The following is a 22,558-nucleotide window of genomic DNA, read 5'->3' on the forward strand; positions in this document are numbered from 1 at the left end:
CTCATAGTAGCTTGTATGGTGCTATATTTTGCATTTGTGACCACACAATGGTAATAACACACCCTGTTTCAGTTAGCAAGCAGCCTTTGCACATTGTTAAGGCCTTTTCTGCCTCTCACCACTCACCCTACCAAGAAGGGGGCTAGGGGTAGGGTGTGCAAGGGCACAAGGAGTTGGGAAGGGACACAGCACACACAGCTGACCCTAAGTGACCAAAGGGATATACCAGACCGTAAGGTGTCATGCTCAGCAATTGAAAGCCTGGGGAAGAGGTAGGAAGTGGAGCACATTCAGGTGCTTGTCATCTCAAGTCACCATTACTGTAACAGAGCTGCAGATCTGCTTGTTGGTGGGAAATGGTGAGTGAATGCCTTGTTTTGCTTTACTTGTGTGCACCGTTTTTGCTTTACCTATTGAAGTGTCTATCTCATTCTGTGAGTTTTCTCACTTTTACTGACTCTTTCCCCCTTCCCACTGTGGCAGGGAGTGAGTGGCTGTGTAAATCTAAGCTGCCTGCCAGGATTAATCCACAACAGTAGGATTAACAGGGTAAGAATTCAAAACAGTTTCCCTAAAATTGAGAAATTATCCCAAATCACCATAATGAAATTTGCAAAGATAAGCATGATATGCAACTGTTAGGAATGAGAAATAATGCACAGCTGCAATATGAGGAGTTGACTGGCCAGCCAGCAGCTCTGCAAAGGGACATAGAAGTTACACTGAGTCACAAACTGGGAGTGAATCAAGATGCTGTTGTGAAAAAAGGAAGCTTTATCTGTAAACAGTATATATATAAGTAATGGAAAGTGCTTATACCACCCTAATTTGCACTAACAAGATGTCAGCACAACTCCACTCTGGGACACCACTCTTTAAGACTTCAGCAAGCTGAAGACTGCCCAGAGGAGAAATGAAAGTGTAATCAGAGGTCTAGAAGATATTACTGTGAAGGAAGGTTAGGAACAGGGCTCAGTGAGGTTGAAAGAAGAGAATTCTCAAGGACTAAACACATTATTAGTTCTCTAACATGTGAAAGGCTGTCAAGAGAAAGCTGATCAGCAGTTCCATCTGGAGCAAGACATGAAGAAGGAAGACTGAGTTATAACCATAAAAGATTCGTGAGGGATAATAGGGAAGTTTCTGACTTAGAGAATATGAAAGGATGGGAACGGATTCTTCAGGGAAGTTGTGGAATTGTCTCAATGGAACAATTTCAAGAAAAGCTAGACTATCTGTGGTGGGTAGTTGGCATCCACCTGACTTTCTCACAGCAGATGAATGGAAATCCATTCCAGGCTTTGGGGACACCATCCTTACTACCTCGCCTATGCCACTGTCTCTGCTGGCCAGTTGTATTTGGCCAGGTTCACTCTAAGCCTGTGTGATAGATTGGCAACAATCAGGTATCTAAGATGGCTTAGATATAAAACCTGTCCAGAAAAATTTTCAAAGTTGGAAAATCAGCTCTTTCTTTTATGTCCTGGTTGAAGCCTAGCTTATACATTTCCCTGGCCTCAGCAGGCACCATTGTGCTGATAGAATCTGGTTGCCTGACCTCCTCCCTTTTCTGTCTTGAAACTTAGGATATGAAAAATAACATGATGTTGTGCAGGAGGCAGTAGAGATCTCTGAGGTAAAAAAAAAAAAAAAGCAAAAAAGCCACATACTTCCATTAAAAAATATACTAGCTCTGGACTGATCATGAATTGGGACAAAAAACTACAACACTGGAAATCTACTTTACTGCAAAATTAGTTGTCCATGGACTCACATTAAATTACTTCTTCCCTCCCTGAGGCATCTGGTGACAAAGCCCAAAGCCAGTCTGCTTCTGCTGTGCTGAATATAGTGGTCAAGGGCTGAAGGTTAGTATTACAGCTTCTGTAGTCTTTAACTTAGAGAAGCATATCAGTGAATATGAACTGAACAAAATATATGCAAAAAAAGGCAAAGCAACAGGTTGAGTTTTGCCTTTATAATAAATAAAGGTTGACTGCTTGACACACTATATTAATTGATTACAGGCAGCCCGCAGATGTAGTGTCAGAAAAGTGACTTTTGCATGGTGTACTTTTTGAATTCCTGAGACTGATTTTTTCTCCAGAGGGAAGAACAGTAACATTTTTTTCAGTCCTTCAGAGGCAAGCACTGACTCCATGTCTTCACTTGGTCTGAAGAGAATTACTAGATGCTTGAGACATTCAGTTGAAAAAAAATAACAACCCAGACTGACTCTAAAGTTGCTTTACCATTTGGCAAAGAAAGGCAAGGGCTTTTAAGTTTTTATGCTGCTTCTGCAATATGAATAATAAACAAAAGTGTACAAAATAAGATAAATATGCCTTTGCTATAACTTGGTTATGCCCTCGAGTTACATAACAAAAATAGAAACATGCCACAGATATTTGTTGACTGTTTTAACATGCTATTCCTACAGTATTGATGTTTTTGTCAGAAACTGTAATTTCTTTCAGTTTATATAATTCTTCTAGCAGAGCTTGCTGGAAGATTTCTGCATTGATTGTAGATATTTTAATCGACCTAGGAAAAAGAAACATGGGGACTGAGAAGTTGATTAGAGACAATTTTCACAGGAAAGTTCAGGCTTTGTCTCCATAAAAAAACTGCATTGGCACTTTAAATTCTTGTAGCTCAGTGACTAATCTCTGTTACCTCTTGGTGGTTTAAGATTTGCTGGCTTGTGAATTCACAGTTGGAAAATCACTGAAGAAAACAAATGAGTCCTGAATGTGTGGGATGCCAAGATGCCACCAACTCTGACACGCTGCAAGTTGTTTAATTATTTTCAAGGCATGCAGCTTCCTACTCTGTTTTTCTGCTGGAATGGTTTCATCCTGCATATCTTCCTTCCTGGGAGAGGTGGGGTAGTGTCAGTTCATGCCAGCTCTGTGTATTACTGCTTCAGGCAGAAAGGAGAACCACAGGGACAGGGAGAGCAGTAACACCCTGGGTTTTTTAATCCATGCATGGGGACTGGATGTTTGATGTCATGAGGGAATGAGAGATCAAGACATGTTCTTTGGGAACAGGGCAGGGAGAGGGCAGAAGCCATGAGGGGATGTTCAGCTGCAGAGCTGTGTGGTCTGGGGTGGGGACTGGCCCCTACGATCCCGCAACAGGCGAAATGTGTCAATGTCTTCCACTGATAGCACAAGAGCACTTACATTTCACCCGACTAATCCAAGGACGTACTTGCCATCCCCACCCACAGCCTGGCCCCATCCAGCCATCTGGTCCTGCATGATTTCTTCTGCAGGCAGGGGAATGCCATGGGAACGCCAGTGCTGGGATGCTCACACGCAGACACACACTCGCGCACACATACGCCTCCAGCCTTCTGCTTCCAGTGCTCCCTTGCATGCTCTTTCTTTTGTCAGTTCTACTTTCTTCCTCAAGCTGTGCTAAGGATTTAGAAAAAGCTCGTGGGTCCTCTGTGCTATAAAATTAGGTCTCTACAGGTGCCAGGAGAATTCTGTGCCTTGGCATCCAAACAGCTTCATCTCCAGTTAGCAGATAAACCGAATTTCCTCTTGAAGTTAAAGCACTCTCCATCTTCTCTTCCCTGGGATCTGCTTCCCCTTAAGGCCGTAGAATGCAGCACAGAACCACTCAAAAGAGTGTTAGAGAAATCCACTGTGGACACTTGAGAAATCCTGTGACAGCACTGTGAGGCAGATAAGCAGAGGCGGGGGGAGAGGAGAGAAAAAAGCAATAGCTTTTGGAGACTGCTTGGCAGCAAAGTCAGCGCTTGAAATATCTGTGAGGAGTCTGAAAGCATTTCCTAACATCAAAAATGTGAAGAAGAAAAAGAAATTTTGATCAATGACTTATTGCCCTTGATCTAAGCAAAAGAATCCCAGCCAGTCAGAAATAACAGAAATCTGTTTTATTGTAAAGCTTAAGTTTTCTATGTTTTGACAGCTGGGGCTCATGCTTTTGGCTGGGTAATTTGCCAGCCTTAAAATATTCATCACTGAGTTGCCAGGTTTATGTCCTTTCAAACTGAGCTCTAACGATGAAGGAGAAGGTGCTGGAGAGATTTTAAGCATGAATTTTCTGCCCTAAAACAGAACTTTGTGGCCTGAGTTCACATGACCAGAAAAAGAGGTTTCCACTCCCTGGCCAAGTTTCTGGTGAATCACTTGCTGGTCACTGAGCCAAGATTCACTTTCTGGAGCATGGGAAGCAGTGGCTCATTTGTGACAAAGACAGCCCCCTTGCCTTTGTTGAGAGGAAATGGATTAACAGTATGTATTCTGTGCACAAATCTTGAGAGAACTGAACTAAAATATTCCAGAATAAAGCATCCTTACCAAGAAACAAACTGGAACACATTACACTGAAAAGTTACAGCTGGTTCTGAAAATGATCAGTGAAATGTTAGTGTTGGTGGCTCCTGGATCAACTCTGATGTCTTACAGAGTACTCAGGAAAATTAGTGTTACAGAATTTATTCTTTTTGATGCAAACCTTTAGATTACTATTCCAACATTTCTCCCTCTTAATGCAACCTACCACTTACTCTAATAATTCAAGCCAGGCTCTTCTGGTCTTGTGCAACTTTTTTATTGTTATGTCTTGCACTGTTCATTTAATGACTTGGTTGTTATTGTTCCATTTCACACCTGTGCAACTTAGTGAGCTTTCTTAGTTGAACATAAGGGAAATATTTTTCACAAATTGAAAAATGTTACATAATTTCATATCTGCTAGGAAGACTGAATTCCTCCTCCAGAAATTCGGGGTCAGCCTTATTGACTTATCTGAAAAACCTGCTTGCATCAACTCTGTCCTTAGCTTCCTCTACTCATCACAGGTGACCACTATTTTTGTCACATCATTTTGTATCTACAAAGTCCTTGCAAGTGCTCAATTCTTCAATTTTGAGACTGATCTTTCATTTTCTGGATAAGGAATGAAAATTTCTTTGGGGATATGAAGTGATAGTAAATCCCTTTCACTCAGGGACAAGTTAATATGAGAAGAATTTGCAATGCAGAGGCTAACACTAAGTAAAAACGGAAAGTGCATAACTGTGTAGGACCTGGTTCTTCAGGCAGTTTCAGGCTGACCATCTGATAGCTTAATTGGACAGCTTTAATAATTAAGGGCAAAGAGCATCTCAAGAGTTTATGAAGCCAAATTTCTAAAGGGCCTTTGATCTAGTCTCCAACTCTACATAAGGCCAGCGTGGGCAACTATGTGTGCAGACAGGAGGCCAGCACTGAGGGATGCTGCCAGGTCGAACTGGGCACTGGGCTGCATTTTAGTAGAAGGAAGAGAAAGGCACAGGAAGGTGGAGTGGTGAAGAGGGAAGTCTCTCTGGTCATGTCTATTCTGGCATAAAAGACAAGATCAAAATTTAGCAACAAACCTATGTCTGCACCCATTAACTTTTGTGGGTTTGGCTTATATCAACTTCCTGCTCTACCCTGCACTGGTGCAGCCTCACCTCAAGTCCTGTGTGCAGTTTTGGGTCCAAAATATAAAATATAAAGCTATGAGAGAGCATCCAAAGTAGAGCTATGGAGATGGTGAAGAGCCTTGAGGGCAAGTCATGTGAGGAGCTTCTGGGGTAACTTATCTCATCCTGGAGAATGAGAGGAAACCTACAGAAACCTACAACTTCCTCATGAGGGGAAGTGCCAGGGCAGGCACTGATCTCTCCTCTCTGGTGCCCAGTGACAGGACCCCAGGCAATGGCCTGAAGCTGTTCCAGGAGAGGTCTAGGTTGGATATCAGGAAAAGGGTCTTCACCCAGAGGGTGGCTGGGCACTGGAACAGGCTCCCCAGGGAAGTGGTCACGGCACCAAGCCTGACAGAGTTCAAGAAGCATTTGGACAATGTTACTGAGTACAGGGTGTGCTTCCTGGGGTTGTCCTGTGCAGGGCCAGGAGCTGAACTTGATAATCCTTGTGGGTCTGTGGTCCCTTCCAGCTCAGGATATTTTATGATTCTGTGAACAAGCACTCTCCCAGGACAACACAGGAGTATGGTCTGTGCCACACCACTTACCAGGACTGCTCTGGATGAGCAGTCGGGATGTAGCCACCCTATTGTGGGTAGGAAAAAAAGCTTAGAAGCATGGATACAAGTCATGCAGGGACATTTGCAGGGCCAGAAAACAGGCCTTGGCTTATCCTGCTTTGCAATGTAGTTCTTACACCATCATCATGCCAAACATACGCTATCATTTGAGGAATGCATTTTTTTTGAGCAGGACTGATACTTGAAAAAGTGAGTGACACTGGTGAAAACAGACAGATGTTTATTGATTCAGCCTTCACATGCAAAACTGTTGGTATGTGTTCAAAGCAATTTTCTGAAGATGTATCTCTTCTTATCTTAACATCAGGAAACAGCAGCCTAGTGTATCTTCCCATTTTTGTGACTTGTTAATCTAGATCCTCTATATAGTCCAGAGACACAGTTCCTAAATTTAAAGCTGCAAACAGACTTGTTCTCTCAGCATACTTGTAAGAAATGTTTAATTTTACATTGCCAATTTTCAAATATTTCAATATACTCTGGCTAGGTAAAACAGTAAGGAATTGCTGTAACACAGTGATGAATTAATGACTTGCTTGATCGTGCAAGCTCTTATTTTTCTCTCTGTCAGCTCTTGGGCCAGACATTTTGGAAGAGTTTAATCAAAACCCTCATCAAAAGCCAAATGAGTGGATTTTAAAGAAAGTTTAATTACAGTGGTCAAACCACCCAGCATGATTTGCTTGATTTGATTAACATAATGAGGAGCTCATTTAATGAGAAATGCATTAATTCATTCAAACAAGTGGTTTTATCAGTGGTATTAAGCATCAACCCAGATTAGGTAAAGCAGAAACTATTATAGCAAAAATTGAGCAAGGTCAAAGCAGTAGTCATACCATAATCACAAGCTCTCAGCTGTAATCTACCAGTTGAACTTGGGTAGTATTGACCCTGCTGAAAAAGCAGGATCCCTATTTTTAAAAGCCCCTAAACCATACAGTTTTGCTCCAGTTCCACAGCTAGGATCTCTGTCTCTTTCTTTCAGATGTTCAGAAGATTTGGAACTGGGACTGAATTTTTTGACTTTCATATGGCTACACATGCAGATACTACTAGCAAATGACAAAGAGCTCAAAGGAACCCTGCTACCACTCCACACCCTTAAAGGAAATGGATGCTGTCCATTTGGTCTTTGTTTTGTCTTCTGGCCCTGTGACGTCTTAGGGATGCTATCCCTAATCTGCCATAGAGTGAGTCTGGGGAAAAATGAATATTTTACTTCTGGGGAAAGAAACTTCCTTTTTGGAAAAAGAAAAAAAAACAACCCTCAAGTGGGAAGTATTTGAGAAAAAGAAGAAAGAGTCTCCTTCACACTTTCCTCTCTTCCACTGCCTTTAGATACATTTCACACCCTATATTTCAACTTCCCTGTTTCAGGACCCCTTCCTGTGGGCTTTGCACAGCACCCTTCACCTGGACCCTGCACTGGCACCCCTTCTCTGGTGCTCCCTGCTCTGTCTCTCAGCAGCTGCCAATGCTCTTCTCCCTTCTAAGCTGCCTTGACCACCGTTACCTCTTCAACTTCTGCTGTGCTCCCTCACCTCCACTCAGGCCACTTGTTATTCCTGCAGTGTCTGTGCTGCCCCTGCGGGAGCTGCCTTTCCTGCTGCTTCCCACTGTGCCCATACAGCACTGAAACTTCTTTGATTTTCAAGTGCTCTACTTCTCAGCCTGCTTGGTTGGCAGAGTACTTTCCAAGTACTGTTGCACAGTGGACTTAAGCACTGTCTATGGCACAATTTTTCGTCAGCTACTATCAGCAGCTGGTAAAGGAGACCAGGCTCAAAACTGTTCCCTAAGCAGACAGGCAAGGAGCTGAGATGTGGAGCACAAACCCAGTTGCAGATGGGATCCTCCAGGATTAGATGCATACCAACAAGTGAAGACTGGTGTGGAGGTAGAATTTTACCACCTGGTTAAGTAGCAGGAATATGACAGTAAAACACTATTATTAGGGTACCTAAATAAATATAAGTACCAAGGTTCACCTGCAGCTTTGAAAATTTGGATCAAGATCCCCAAGAAATAGGCTGAAGCAGAGAACTAGAGATGTCAAAAAATAGACCTAAGGATTTATTTGCTACATTAATAGAAAATGAGCAAGGAAATCATTCATGCTGATCTGAAAAACGTAATCCTTAGGATTATTTCTGCCAGTTGCCTTTAGCTCACAAGGAAATTAGTAAAAATAGGAATTGGAGTCCCTCAATTTTAGAGAAATCTTGGGATTTGCCTATATGTGACTTCTGCACACCAACAGGAACCCGTGATATTGGCATATAAACACGTGCACCGAAGAAAGCATTAACAGTGATGACTACACCATACACTCAAACAAGGCTATTCCCGAGGGGAAGCTGATTCCATCTTGGAACATGCAACACAAGCAGCATACATGGACTCACTGCAGAAACTGCCCCTTGGTGTCACTTTTAGTATCTCTGAGTGGAATTGCTGTGGGAAATCATAAAACATAAATTTTTAGAAGATCATATCTTAAAACACTTTTCCTCACTATCTCCCAGCCCAGCTTTCAAGCAGACAATCAACATTACTAAAGTTATAATCTGAAGAAAATTCCCCAAGGACCAATATATCTCATCATACTGGAGTGATAAATGCAAAAATTGCAATTTATCTCCACAGCCCTCAAAAGAACCATGAAAAACAATGGATCCTTGTCATGTCCATTCCTGAATGCAAACTACTTCTTACGTACTATGTGCCCTCTGTACCACAGTGAACCCACACTGACAATTCCTACATAAAAGAAAACCATGGTTAATAACAAGAAAATGTCTCCTAAACCACTTATTCTCTGATCATTCAGCCTTTTTCCTTGATGGTATCCTACAAAAGACACTGGAAAGACTAAGACAGGATTAAAGTTAACAACTTCAGAGCACACCAAAAATTGTTGATTCTAACAACAACACTAATTTTATGGCACATTACAATTTACATCACATATGACTTGCTAATCTCAGTTTCTCAGGAGATAATTACCTGTGCATTTCTTCCATCCTGTGTTCAATAGAGCTGAAGACCTTATTACCTCTCCTCTTACTAACTTCCCCTGTTCTTTTCATCTCAAAATACCTGACTGATTAATATAATGAAACTGAACTCAGAAAAATTGCTTCTGATCTTTGCTTATCTGGCAGCTTACTAGCTATGTCCCTCCTGTTTTTTGCTCCTTAATCTTGTCTGATTTTTTCCTATTACGTGTACTGATAACAGATACTGTCTTTCTCCACTGATACTCCCTCTGAGTGTTGTGACACTTTCCTATTCACCAAAAAACCTGCCCAATCAGCCTTCACTTTGAAAATATCAAGTGCTGTTATAGATATGGTTCCAGTTCTGACTCACAGATGCTTTTCTGAATAGTTGTATGGCTTTCATTCTGGCATTATCCAAGCTCTCAATTGCTTCAAAGAAATATTTGGGCTTAGCAAAGAGCAATAACACAACTTACCTGGCCAAACATCAGTCATTATTTCTAAAAGGAAAGGAAACATTGCTAATGCAGATCTTTCTAAAATGAAAGTGAACTATAACATGGACAAGATTCAGGAATATGCTGTCCAGCCAGGGCAGTTATGTATTACCCAATTGAGTCAGAAATTACAATTTTTACTGTCACTTCTCTCTGATACTTCCCAGATAGTGAACTGGTCTTTGGCAACACCCATTGCAATGATGTTGTATATTATTTCCTTCTCCCCTTCATGCATGGAGTTCAAAAACCTCTTAACTTTACTTTTCTGCATCCCAATTCAGTAACTTTAAGCTGTAGCAGCTTGGGAGAGATTAACCAGTATCTTAGGACTGTGCTTGAAATAATTTTGCCTACAGACTTTGTGTGCAGTATCACATGAATTAAAATATATGGACCTATCAGTTAACACGTTTTAGAAAGTAATAAATAAGCCAGTACACAATGCTCTGAGGCAATGTGCAACTCTACCACCTCCTGCCAAATGCTATTCCTTTCCTTGGATTTGCAGAAGTAGCAGATGTTGTTCTGCTTCCACCACATGCAGTCCTTGATGGACACCTGAGAGTTGTTCTTTGAAAGCAAGTACCTAAATGTCACGTTCAGGGTAGAATTTCTACACCCTTCTTCTTTCACCAATATGCATTCAGAGAAAATTCAAGGCAGGATAAAGGAAAGCATTTTAAAACTTTTATTCCTAATTTTGTGCAGCTAGGGGTTATCTGCATCTCTGAGGACATGAGACCTGCCACATCAGTACTACCATGTTCAAAGAAACTGTTTACTCTGTATGTGACTACCACCATGGGAAAGCTCAGGGAACATATGGAAAGAATTTTTTTCAGGTTCAAAGGAAAAGCAGGCCCCCACATCTCTTCCTCCTACTCAGATAAAAACCAGGATCTTGCTCTGCTAACCAGCAGAGAGATAATCTTCAGCATTGATATATGGGAACTGCTGACACAATGTAAACAATTGGTAAAAGCAAAATATTTGCCAACAACCTAAAAGGCTGCTTAAAGTGGCTCTCCTCACTGGCTTTCCTTAGCAAGGTGTGCCAGGGAACATGTACCCAGCTATCGGTCCCACTGCTGGCTCCCAAGAGATTGACTCAACAGTACACTGTACCTACATCCCATCGAGCAGTATCCGATTACCTTCTTTTTGGGCTGTGCCATGAATTAATTTCTGCAATGAAAATTTCTTGAAGAAATCGAGATGCTTCTGGAAGAGCAAAACAGCTCCTAGCACTCACGAAACAATGTTTTACTGTGCCTGAGGCACCTGCTGCGGGGCTGGTGCTACCACCAACGAAGGGAGGCAGGCGGATTCTGACTTAGCCATGCGGTTCTGATGGCCAAGAGCCCGCTGCAACATCTCGCTGCACCGCTGCAGATTTGCAGCTCTCGGGGCTGATCACTGGGAGAAACGCACCAATTCAGCCTTGTTTCCCATCCGCGAGCAGGTGACGCGAGAGCAGTGTTGAGGATGGCGGTGGGGGAAAGATGAGGTGTGGGAATGGTGTGAGATGAGGATGCCCAAGCCGTCTGGCGATGGAAACCAGCTTTCGCAAGGTGCCTCCTCAACAGCCGTGTGGGAGGGCTATGAGGCAGGAGCACGAGGCACGGCAGAGGCACGGCGGCCTTACCTTCTCATTCTTCCTCTCCTCGGCTTTGCCGGCAGGCCCGGGCGCGGCGGGGCCGCCCAGGGGCCCGCCGCCCACGTCCCCGTTGAGGTGCGCGGCGCTGACGTTGGGCGGGGTGATGGCGGCGGCGGCGGAGGTGAGCGGGATGAGGGGCCGGGCCCCCGGGGCGGGCGGCTGGTGGCCGTGCTGCGGGGACACGGCGGGGTGAGGCCGAATGGCCGCGGCGGGCAGGCGGGAGGGCGAGCTGGGCGTCCGCAGAGGCGAGACCGTGGCCGTGGGTCGCTCCGGGGCCGGCACTGCCGGGTGCGCTGCGGGAGGAGCACAGAGCGCGGTTAAATTCCCCTCGCACTGCCTTGACGGGCCCTTCCGTGGCCCATCGCTCGCTTGGTCAGAACACAGTGTCAACAACACCGTGGATTCGATCCCCTCAGAGACCATTCACTTGAAGAGTTGGCGTCGATGATCCTTGTGGGTCCCTTCCAGCTCAGAATGTACTGTGATGCTGTCTGTGAAGGTGCCAAGGGCCCAATGGGGACATAAGCTCTGGGCCTTTGCCCAGGATATCTCACCCTGCAAAGTGTTTTTGGCTAATTCCCCTTCTGGCTGCAAAGCCCTGTCCAAAGTCACCAAAATTGGCTTGTTCCCCCCAGTGATGCCACTGGGGAATGGCATTCACTATCCTTGCCCATGCCTAGAAATAAATACCTAACCTTCTTCCTTTTAAAAATACATTATCTTGTTCCAGCTGAGCTGTTTTTTGCACCCCCCAAGCCCCCCTCCTAAAGTGATCGGTTTTGGAGCAATGCAACACGGAACCTAAGGGGTTATGCCAGATGATCCACGCTGACCCTTCAGACAGCAATTACAAAAGGAGGCCTCTTGTTTCAGCCCTAACAAAATGATCAACATCACATCACTGTGCTGCATGGGATAAATTAAGCAGAAATCCACCAGAGGATTTCTAAGCTCAGCCTCCTCTCTGCCAGCAAAGTCCCTAAGGGACTGCGCAGTGCCTTTTAGTCTGGCTGCTCCTGCTAAGCAAACCCTGCCTGCAAGCACTGGGAACCAGGAATTAGAGCTCGCCCATTTAACGTGACTGTGACACACTGATGAGGTCAGCTCCTCAGGGATTCCAGAGAGTGTTGCATGCTTCAGGATGCAAAAAATGTGACAAAGCTCTGGGTCCATTTCCACAATGATGTTGTCTATGACTTCCAGCTTGTTTAGGTGTTACCTAAATACAGCTCCACTTCAAGTACGTGCAGCCTAGAAGCTGAGTCCATACTCAGACATTCCCTCACGTAAATGATTCAATAATAGGACTGGCTGGAAAGTGCCTATTTCATAAATGATTTCAAGGTTTCATAATCTTGTTTAGTTCTGTCTCAGTGCAAAATTTGAACCTCCGGACATTTTTCTGAGCACAACATGCTCACTTACCCCACAATAGCCTCTATTTTGGTCAGGTTATTCACCTGGGATGTGAAAACATAGAATGTGATCATTGCACTGTTCTCTTATGTGGAGAACAGCTCTGGAAAACCATCAATTCCCTTAGCAACATGAGCCAGTACAGCTTCATGGTTGGTCTGGTTGAACTACATCCATTCCTGACAAAAAACTTTGAATCCAGCAAAGCAGCTTTTCTTTGACCAAGATGCATTTTACTGGAAAATTTCTGACCCCTTTGATCTGTCATTTTCTGACAAATTCATCTGAAGGACAAACTTTTATGAAGCTGGAATTCACTCAATCTATAACTGAACAACAATGCTAGAACAACTCAAACCACTAGTTTATATTCCTGTGATTATCAGTGGCCCCCATTAGCAGGGATTAGATTGATAGAGTGCCATTAATCATACTCACTACACCAGCTGAGCACTTCTGCCAGGAGGGAATTTCATCTCCCAGCCTTCCACCCTATTATCTGATGTGATACTGAACATGATGGGCCAGTCATCATCAGATTAGCACCTCCCAAGTTTATATGATTCTCCCTCACAGTAGTTCCTTGAGTCTAAGACATCTTTTTTTACTAATGTTTATAGCAAATCATCTACACTATCTTTAGCCAGTCTGTAACTTGATACCACTTTACCATGTTGCATGAGGAAGGTCCAAAATGTTTTTATTACAGACACCTTCAAAACTATTTTTACTATTAGTTATCATCTTCCCCTCCCAAGACTACCAAAAACATGCACTGAAAGTGCAGTTCACTTCCAGGCAAGATATCCACTAGTTATCTGGAACCTGATTTTTCCATTTGAACCCTGGGTGATGAACAATGTTGCTATGAGAAATCTAATTTTTTGGGATGGTTAAGCTTGTAGGATCTAGGTTTTGAATTACTGTGTGTAGGGAGCAATGGCTTTCCCAAATTTAGAGAGAAAGCATACTAATGGAATTTCTCTGCATGTACCTGGATGCAGAACATTGATTTGATAATCATATTAGGTACATCACCTCTTTCATGTAGGACTTGGTCTTTCCAGACACAAAGGAAACATAAAACATGAGAAGCAATAAAAGAAATGGCCTGAGAAAAATCCACTCTGGGAAGAGCTCTCACATTTTATTCTGCAGTTTCATCTGCTTACTGTTACAATGTATGCTTTTGCTCTGGGATCTCTGGATCTGGACTGTGCTGCATCAAACATGCTATTAATTAGCAATGCTCACTGAAGGCTATTTTTGTTCTACACCACTCATATTTTGTTTTGGTTGTATTCCTACATTAGTGGCCTTGTAGAAAATTGATTTGTTACTCATGTATATTGCAAGCCAACAGAAACATGATTTAAATACTGTGCCAGCTTGCTTATCTTGGAAAGCTTTTCCAAAAGTCAGTGCATTGACCTGTCCTGCAAGGGCTCTGGTCTACAGGATGCTGGTGAGGACAGCCATTATGGACACAATTACTGATAATCATGAAAACTTTCTTTATTTATCCTGGCAAAGGTTTATTTAATTAAAACAACAATCTCATGAAGCTTCTGGAAAGGCTGGAAGACTCTCTGCTTAGGAGGTTTTGGAACAGCTCTGTGGTCCCTGGATCACTCTGCCTGCCAACGCTTTGGCACTTTAGAGATGTCAGAGTGACTTAGAGGAGCAGTCTTAAATCAGGGAAGCTGCTGGAGGTGTGGAAAGAAGGTGTGGAGCATGCCAGGCCTGTGGGGCAGAGCAATCTGTCACTTTGGTTTCAGGGGAGTCACCTGCCTGTTGACATGGGCACAGGAGGCACCAGGAGCTCCTGAACACTTCCTGAGCACTTCACCCAAAAGGGGGCATTTTTGCCATTGCACTGTGGGAGCAGGAGACCTTTTAGAAGGGTGTGATTGAGAGGAAAGCAGCACTTTCTGAAGTAGACAAAAAGCGGATAAAATCAATTAGTCCCCATTGTGATATGGATACCATGTAAAGCCCTCCACTGTTTGTTGAACAGAGGAGTCTCCACTGTTCGAGACAGAGATTCTCAGGTATTTGATTATGTTTTCTTCCCTTTGGTCTGGACTGTGTAGGAGCTGAGATTAGATGGTCATAAACATGCCTTCTGGCTTCAAAAGGTATGAATTCATGACTTACTCTGCAGGGTATTTCTCATTTGTGTTTGCTCTATTTTGTATCTAAGACCTCAGTTTTCAGCAGTCACAGTCATTACTGATCTGCCTTTGTAAATACAATGGCTCACATCCCTATAAAATATCAGAAACAAAATGTTTTAAATTTTGCTATAAAGTTCCACCACAGGATTTACTTTTACTTTATTCAACATCAGAAGCTGTTTAACATCAGGGAAAGGGGAATAAATTGTACTCTAGAAAATTGTGCTGTACATCAGAAAGGGAACTTAGAAAGAACAGAGGCCCCCTGGTGCAAGAAGCTCTTATTTTCACTTCAAAAAGGTGGCAGCATTTTTCAGATCTTTTGCTTTACCACTGACATGGGGTCCTGTTCTGCCTAATAAATACCTTTCATCCCTGAAGCCCAATGAAATGCTTCTTAATTTTAAGGCATGTACTACTCGTTCTGCAATGAGGGCAGTATTTTTTTTATCAGCAAGCCAACCGGACTCAGAACTGTTAATCTCCTCAGTATACAGAGTGCTTGCTTTCACTCAGATAAATTGTATAAATATTTGTAAACACTACAATCTATTTCAGCTGTAGCAGCAGAACAATCTGATAAACACAAAGTGGTTCCCAGAGATCAATAGAAACCCATAAATATTACAAGCAAAGAAAACGTACTCAAAGAAAACATCACCAATGGACAAACTCCACATTGACTGAGCTAAAGCAAGAAGGAAAGCTGTGGGGATGAGCACATTCTAGAGGCTTGTCCTCGAGGGGTGCCACATCAATCCTGCCAGTGCAGGAGGCATGGGGAGAGCACTTACCCATCTGCATGGCGCTGCGAGGCTGGCTGGCTGGCTGCTGAGCCGAGTACCTCAGGCAGTTATTCAGCTGCGGAGAGGCCGCCTGCAGCTGGGGATGTGTCTGGGGAGCAGTGATGGGAACAACTGGTCTGACAGCCGTGGTGGCATTGCTGTGACCAGCCACAATGGGGTGGATGGCTCCTGGGGCTACTTTTGTTGTTGGAACTCCTCCAGCTCCGCTGTTTCTGGGCTGCCCAGCTCCCACTGGCACCCTGCATGGAGACAAGTGCACAGTGTAAGAATGCTGCAGAGACCCCAATACCCAACCACAGTGCTGATAAATACCTCCAGTTGCTTAGGGGATTTAGCATGATACCCTATCAATTGTTAAAGTAAACTGAGGTATTGATATATACTTATCTTTATAGGACCCATTTATAAGCATGCTGGGGGATATTTTTACCCCTTTATTCTACAGGAAGAAGTGCAGGGTAAAAATAGAAAAGATAATTTTTCTCATCATGTCTTTTATTACCCTTCATTTCTCTCTGAATAGTTTCTAGTAAAATCAGAAATCTTAATTCAGAGGAAATGGATATCTCCCAGATGTCATTTCGTGTGCCAGAGGCTATTTCACATGGAGTGATAATTAGATTCAGACATCTTTCCTTTGGACCAAACCTGCATACAGCCCTACAGGGAGAAGCAAAGATGCATAACACCAAATCTGTGTGTGGCTATGGAAGGGGACTGAGCTCCAGACTTGACTGGGCTTGGCTTGGCTGAACATTCACCCTATTGGTGTGACCAGCCCTAGCTTATACTTGCTAAGGGAATGCAACAGGGACAAGAATGCAGCTCACCTGAATGAAAAAGAATTCCAAGCAGTCATTGACATGTCTCTCATTCCTCACTTTCAACTGCATGCATAATTTGTATTTCACCTGAGCGGCCACATAGACCTCAGAGGGAAGGGACAAGGCTTTTCCTTGCTATGAATTGAGTTCAGACCACAGCATATCTTGATCCTCCTACCACTGAGGTAAAAACTCTGACTAGGACAGAAGGCCACAATGAAGACAGGACATCAATGGACCAACTCAGCAGCTGCTGACCAGCTCTTTCCCTGTGTTTCTTATGCAAGTTCCTGAATAATTTCCTTCCCTAGCTGTAGATGCCATGAAACAGATGGATCATTTTGTGCTGGGCTGCTTCTTGTGCCAAGGTCCTCTAACAGGAAAGGACAGCACAAGGGATATGAGGCAGAACAAAGTAAGGTGGAGGAAAAGGAAATGAGTCAGTGCAAGGGTTTTGCAAGAGAGGAGAGAATAACAGATAAAGTTTAAGTCAACTATGGGGTATGGAATTTGGAGAAACTCTGGGTCCCCAAGATTTCATGGGAAGACAGAGAGGAGAAGAGCCGAAAGGAGTATGTTGAGCAGTCTGGTGTGGTTCAGAGGACATGGGTGACAAAAGAAATAACCACAAGAAAGTTGAAAGCCAAAAGAGTGGAATTCTGGTGGAAAAAGACCAAGGCACAGGCTGGAGGATATGGTCCAAAAGGGCAAAAGATAGCTATGCCTTCTGCCCAATCCTCACTCCCCCTAAAGTCACAAGAGGAAAGACAACACTGTGGTGTCATTGACTTGACTCATCTCATGGTGCAAGGTTTGCCTGGATTACATTTTGCTAACTAAATCTGATTTTTTATTTTCTTCAATTTTTTTTTTGATAAGTCTCCAGTAAAAAAGCTGGGAAAAGCTGGGAATCCCACCAGATGGAAATCTTGACTGTCTGTCATCTGCTGTGAAGAGCTGGCAGGGTGGAAGGAAGGTTCAGCTGGAGCTGGCTTGGCCATCTGCACTAGACTGAGTTTGCCAGGAAAGCACATCTAACAGTCCACTGAGAGCTGTGTTCAGGCAAACATGCACACCAACAAGTACAGAAACTACCTGTGACTTCAACAGAGATGGATAGATGTTGGATGTGGTAAATTTTCTCTGCTGCCCTGTGCCTGTCTGTCCATCTAAAGAGTTTTGTTCTTTTTCTGTAATACTCCACTCACACATGTTTTGGCAGCATATAAATCTAGTTTAGTGTTATTAAATTCACAACTTCTTTTCCTTGGGTTTTGTAGGGAGTGGCAGAAAAACATGCATGAATCTAATCCTCTGCTTTTCTGTCAAAGGGGAACAAAGTATGTTGAAAGTAGTGCAAATAGGAGATTTTGTTGCTATCAGATTTTTATTGCTGTTCTCACTGAGGGTGATTTATACAAGAACTTAATTAGCCCACAGGATCATAAATATAATCATAATGCTGCTTTCAGGTTTTGTGGAAAGCACTTTTGCCCTTTAGCACTTTTCTGTCTTGTTCTAGCTGTGACATGCTGCATTTAATAAAGTCTTGCTGATTCAGATAACCGACCCTTCAGCACAAACTTCCTTACTAATTAAGAGCTGAAGAGGTAAGGAGTGAAGGCAGCCAAGGGGCTCTATAAAATAAGGTAAATACATTTAGGTTGATGAACAGTGAAGAAACAGTGAATTAATATTTGGGGTTTCCTTATTGAAATGCAATTTCAATTTCAAGGATTGTCATCAGGCTCAGTTATTGCCTTCTGATCTGTTCATAACTTTCAGTGTTACTCAGAGCACACGCTACAGACTTGACTTAAACTTTAGATGGAAAACAAAGCTGGATCAATTTTTCAAGATCAACAGTGTCTGAGTTGTGAGGTGCCTTCTCTGGAGAGGGGTGAAAGATTGACAGAGTGTGCATGTGGGAGGAGGGACTGAGAGCACATGAAAAGGAATGAGTTCAGTCTGCAAATCCACAGTTGCTCTAAAGGAGATAGGGGCATACATATGCCAGCATTCACCTGCAAGGAACATGTAGGACAAACAGTCTAGGACACAGAGATGGACTTTTTTCTCAGCCTCTCAGCCTTGATTTGGTATTGTCCAATACTGAAATCTGACAAATGGCATTCCTCCCCCCAAAATGCCATTCTTTCCTTTTCTCATCTGCTGAAACTGAGGCGGGGGGAGGTAAAATCAGACAATTTACTTAACTCTTCTACCACTTTGGAATTTTAACTGTTAAACTTTAGTCTAGATCCAAACCATCCCAGATCTTTGCTTTAAGAAGAACAAAATCGACATGAGGAGCTACTAAAAAACAAGACACAAACATTTACTATTTTGTTACATATCCAATAGTTTTATAGCAACAAAATCATTAGCCAAAGATTTTTACAATAGTAAAACCTGGGCCTATCAGCAGTTGTAAATGCCATCATCTAATACACCTAGTGCAATCTCCTGAGGACATGGATAATTCAAATGCAACAACCAGCAAGTCTCATTACTGAGGTCCACAGTGCCAGTGATTTAAAAGCAGCGCTACATTGTTTTCATTGCCATCCAGAACCCCTCTCAGCCCCAGCAGAGGCCAGTGGTGCTCACCTTGAAACAGGTGTCACGTAGTTGCCTGGGAAGACACCGGACATGCCACTCCTCAGAGACGTGCCCTTGAACCAGCCGTCCTGGCACTTCTCAATGACCCGGTACATCTCCCCTTTGCGCAGCTCCAGCTCGTCGTTCTTCTGAGGCTTGTAGGCATACAGGGCTAGGTAGCTGTGGGGAGAGGTCACACAGGGAGAAGGAACACAGATGACATCAACCACCACCTGTCCTGTTCCAACTCCAGCCCCACAGAGCAGAAAGTGACCAGATGCACTGTTTAGAAGTTGTAGTTAAAAAGGGATATTGTTACAGGCTGCTTCACAAACAAGGAAGGACAGAGACTGGATTCAAACAAGGAAGGGCAGAGACTGGATTCTAAGAAAATAAGGGAATAACTAATCAGACTAAAAGGTAATTTAGAAGTTGATGAGACATACTTCTCACTCAGGGCACAACCAAAGCAAAACAGTGCCACAAGGCAGCACGGAAGTTAAGGACTTAGCAACAGTTTCAGAAAAACACAACAATTACAGTGACAGCTTGAGTAAAAAGGGCTCAAGTAAGAGGCCTTTGCAAATCCTGACATCTGGAAGAAGTATGCATTCATATGCTTCAGAGTGGGATCCACCTCTGTTGTGGAGTTTAAGAAGAAAATTTTCGTACAGGTAGGCTATTTCAAAAGCTTTTCTTGCAGCTTTCTCGGTGCTGTTTATACTGGCCAAGTTTAGAAACAACCAAGCTGTTCTGATCTGGTACGGTAATTCTTGTATTATGTTGGTAAAACAAGAAGTGAGAAAGTGCCACATTCTGCAAGGGTTTTTTTACTTAAGTGAAGTGGTAGAATTTGATTTTGGGTGTTTTGTATACAAGTATTCTGTTAATCTTTAATATAGGATCCAGTATGTAGAACTTTTTATTTATTTAATTACAGCTTTTATTTATCCCCTTTGTTTGGAATCTTTCTATTTATCTCTCTTTTGTTCTTTTGTTACTACTTCAGGGATGTGTCTAGTGCTGTGAAATGACTACAGCTTAAAATCCCTACAGATACTCTCTCTCTGTTTAGAGAGATTCTTGTTAAAAATTAAGAATGATTGCTTGCACTTTGGGAAATAATGGAAAGTCAGGATAGAATAGCAAGAGTGCACACACAGAATGACACTTTCTTTGCAAATACCAGATTTTTTTGTACTGTCGCTTTTCTACAGATCCAAAAAGGGATTTCTGGTAATTCTTGATCAAGGTTGTGCCTTCTTGAGATTTTTTTTTATTTATTTGTGATTTACAGGCAGTAAAGATAGATTAAGAGAAATGGGAAAACAGAGAAATTGCATTTACACTACAAAGTGCAGCAGAATGCTCTTAGGCTCGGGTGGGTGAGAAGAGGCTTGCTGCTCACCTTGTAGCAGTGAACCAGAGAAAAAATAAAAAGTATAACAGTTGTGATTGTAGATTTTCAGCCAATAAAAATGATAGATGACTTTTTACTTCTGCTCTCCAGGAAATATAATTGAGGAATAAATCCTGTTATTTTTCTTGATTCTACTTCTTTATTGTACCATAGATTTATTTATTTTTGTTCTGAAGGTAGTAAATAAACAGTGGTAATGAGCAGAATATGAAATATTTGGTAAAAACCTCCTTGGGGAATCTTAGGCTGATGTGCCTGGCTCTGTTTACCACGTGCATGGAGTACAAAGACCTAATCAGAAACTGTATTTCTTTAGTCAACAGATGGGAGAAACCACCTTGCGCATCCTTTTTTTAGCCTATGTAATCAGGTGGTATTGAGAAGATCTGTTGCTGTTCACCTGATGGAAAACATGAGGCTACATATGATCTGAAGAACATTAAAATTCATCATCCTGACAAGAAATAAGGTTGCATACTTCTGTGCTAATCCTTCAGCACTGTGCTCTGCAAGGACATAACAGAAAGTGCCAGACTGCACTCACTCAAGTGAGCAGAAAGTGTGGCTTTGACTGTCCCTTTTGAAATTGCTGCTTACATAGGGCTCAGATTCAGAAGCTATGGGTAAAGCAGGGGGTCAGGGATAGAGCTTTTTAGATAGCCTTTTCCCCCAAGGGACTACATGTAATAATGTAATTTACAGGTGAAGATTCTGGAAGAAGGTGCAAGGAAAATAACCCTTAAGTGGATCATAGGCTGTTGTGCCTTGCAGCTATCTCCAGATCTCCTATTAGTTTTTGTTCTCTCCTACTAGCTTCACCCAGCAGATTCCCCCAAATCAGCTACCAGTAGTAAGTCTGAACATCCAATATCACAATGAGCCTAAACATCCTCTGGATAGATTATTGAAAGCCTTGCAGAGACTAAAAGAAGGTGTACAGCAGCCCAGCACAGACACCACACCATAACAGACCAATCTCTGTATGTCTAAATGATGAAAGCTTGTATGTGGCGACCATATAGGGTGACCATGGGACAACACAAGTGATCAGCACTTTCTTTGTGGACCAGCAATCCCACCTCCTGTGTGGGGGGGTAGTGAGAATGCCCATCCCTGGGAGAGGGGGGTCTCCAGTTGCAGAGGAGCAGGGTTCTCCAAACGCAGTGACAGGCCCAGCCTGTGTCTGCAGCCCACCCTGTGGGCCAGCATAAACTCCATTCCTGGCAGGGAGGCAGCTGTGGGAGAACTGGGGAGATGCCTGCTCTCATCCATGGCTGAAAACAATTTGATTGCAGGCAGATTCCATCCCCAGAATTTGTTTCTGTGTTTTCCCTCTGGCAGGAAATCAGGTCTAGTGGTTCAATTTGCTGAGGATGGTTTTGCCTTAAGCCAAAGTCTTTGGATTTGGACACATTTCACTGTTCTTTAGATTTTAGGTGTGAAACTTCATCAGCTAACTCTGTACAGCCTAGAAGAAAGTGTTAAAACAACAATCTGAAATCTTGCAAAATGTAGTATCAGATTATTCTGGGCTATGTGAAACAGTGAGGGTAAGGGTTGGGAGTGGGACCTAGAAGAACCTAAAATGTTTATTAGAAGTTCACCGAAAAAAGGTGTAAGTGAGAAGTGTTCTTGGCTTTGGGTAGTTGCCTGTGACTCCGCTTATAACACAGAAGCCCCAGGGCTTTGTCTAGAGTTGCACCTCCCTACTGCTTGAGCTTTCAAATAATGCATCCTCTTTGACTGGAACTTGGCTCACAAGTGCAGAATGACAGAATGGATTACAAGGCTGCTTCACAAGGGAGATGACAGGAGAAGCATGGGAGGGAGAAGGGGAGGCTTGCTGAGGCATGGAGTCAGGGACATTGCCAGAGAACTGGAAAATGTCCTGATTCAGCAACTAGGTACTTCAAATATTGCCAGTTACCACTTCCTAGTCAGGGCAAAGCTTGAAATAAACATGTGCCCTACTGTGTGCCACACAGGCCACGCAGGATGATGATGAGACCTCACTGGGGCGTTCCATGTGGGGCATCCCTCAGGTATAAAGATCTCAAATAAATAGCTAAAAAGATAGCTG

General features: G+C 43.1%; 1 protein-coding gene and 1 long non-coding RNA gene across 6 annotated transcripts in view; one reads left to right on the forward strand and one right to left on the reverse strand.

Annotated features, from left to right (window-relative positions):
- The window catches only part of SH3RF3 (SH3 domain containing ring finger 3), a 275,756-nt gene that overhangs the window by 55,462 nt on the left and 197,736 nt on the right, over positions 1-22,558 (reverse strand). For all 3 annotated transcript variants that reach the window (XM_086880293.1, XM_086880294.1, XM_086880291.1), the window contains exons 6-8: positions 19,068-19,238; positions 15,622-15,872; positions 11,223-11,527 (exon numbers count right to left, since the gene is read on the reverse strand). In XM_086880293.1, coding sequence (XP_086736419.1) covers positions 11,223-11,527; positions 15,622-15,872; positions 19,068-19,238 — 727 coding nt within the window. The remainder of the gene's footprint in view (positions 1-11,222; positions 11,528-15,621; positions 15,873-19,067; positions 19,239-22,558) is intronic.
- On the forward strand, positions 61-18,024 carry LOC111922697 (uncharacterized). 3 transcript variants are annotated; one of them, XR_015284278.1, is made up of 8 exons: positions 61-359; positions 484-549; positions 1,801-1,868; positions 6,245-6,325; positions 7,061-7,265; positions 11,258-11,355; positions 11,965-14,701; positions 17,337-18,024. It is a non-coding gene; the product is annotated as an uncharacterized LOC111922697 (long non-coding RNA). The 3 variants fall into 3 exon arrangements; XR_015284277.1 differs by lacking the exon at positions 17,337-18,024 and having other exon boundaries at positions 11,965-15,449; XR_015284279.1 differs by lacking the exons at positions 1,801-1,868; positions 17,337-18,024 and having other exon boundaries at positions 71-359; positions 11,965-15,449.

The sequence above is a fragment of the Cyanistes caeruleus genome, chromosome 3, assembly GCF_971803275.1.
Source record: "Cyanistes caeruleus chromosome 3, bCyaCae1.hap1.1, whole genome shotgun sequence".
NCBI classification, from domain to species: Eukaryota; Metazoa; Chordata; class Aves; order Passeriformes; family Paridae; genus Cyanistes; species Cyanistes caeruleus.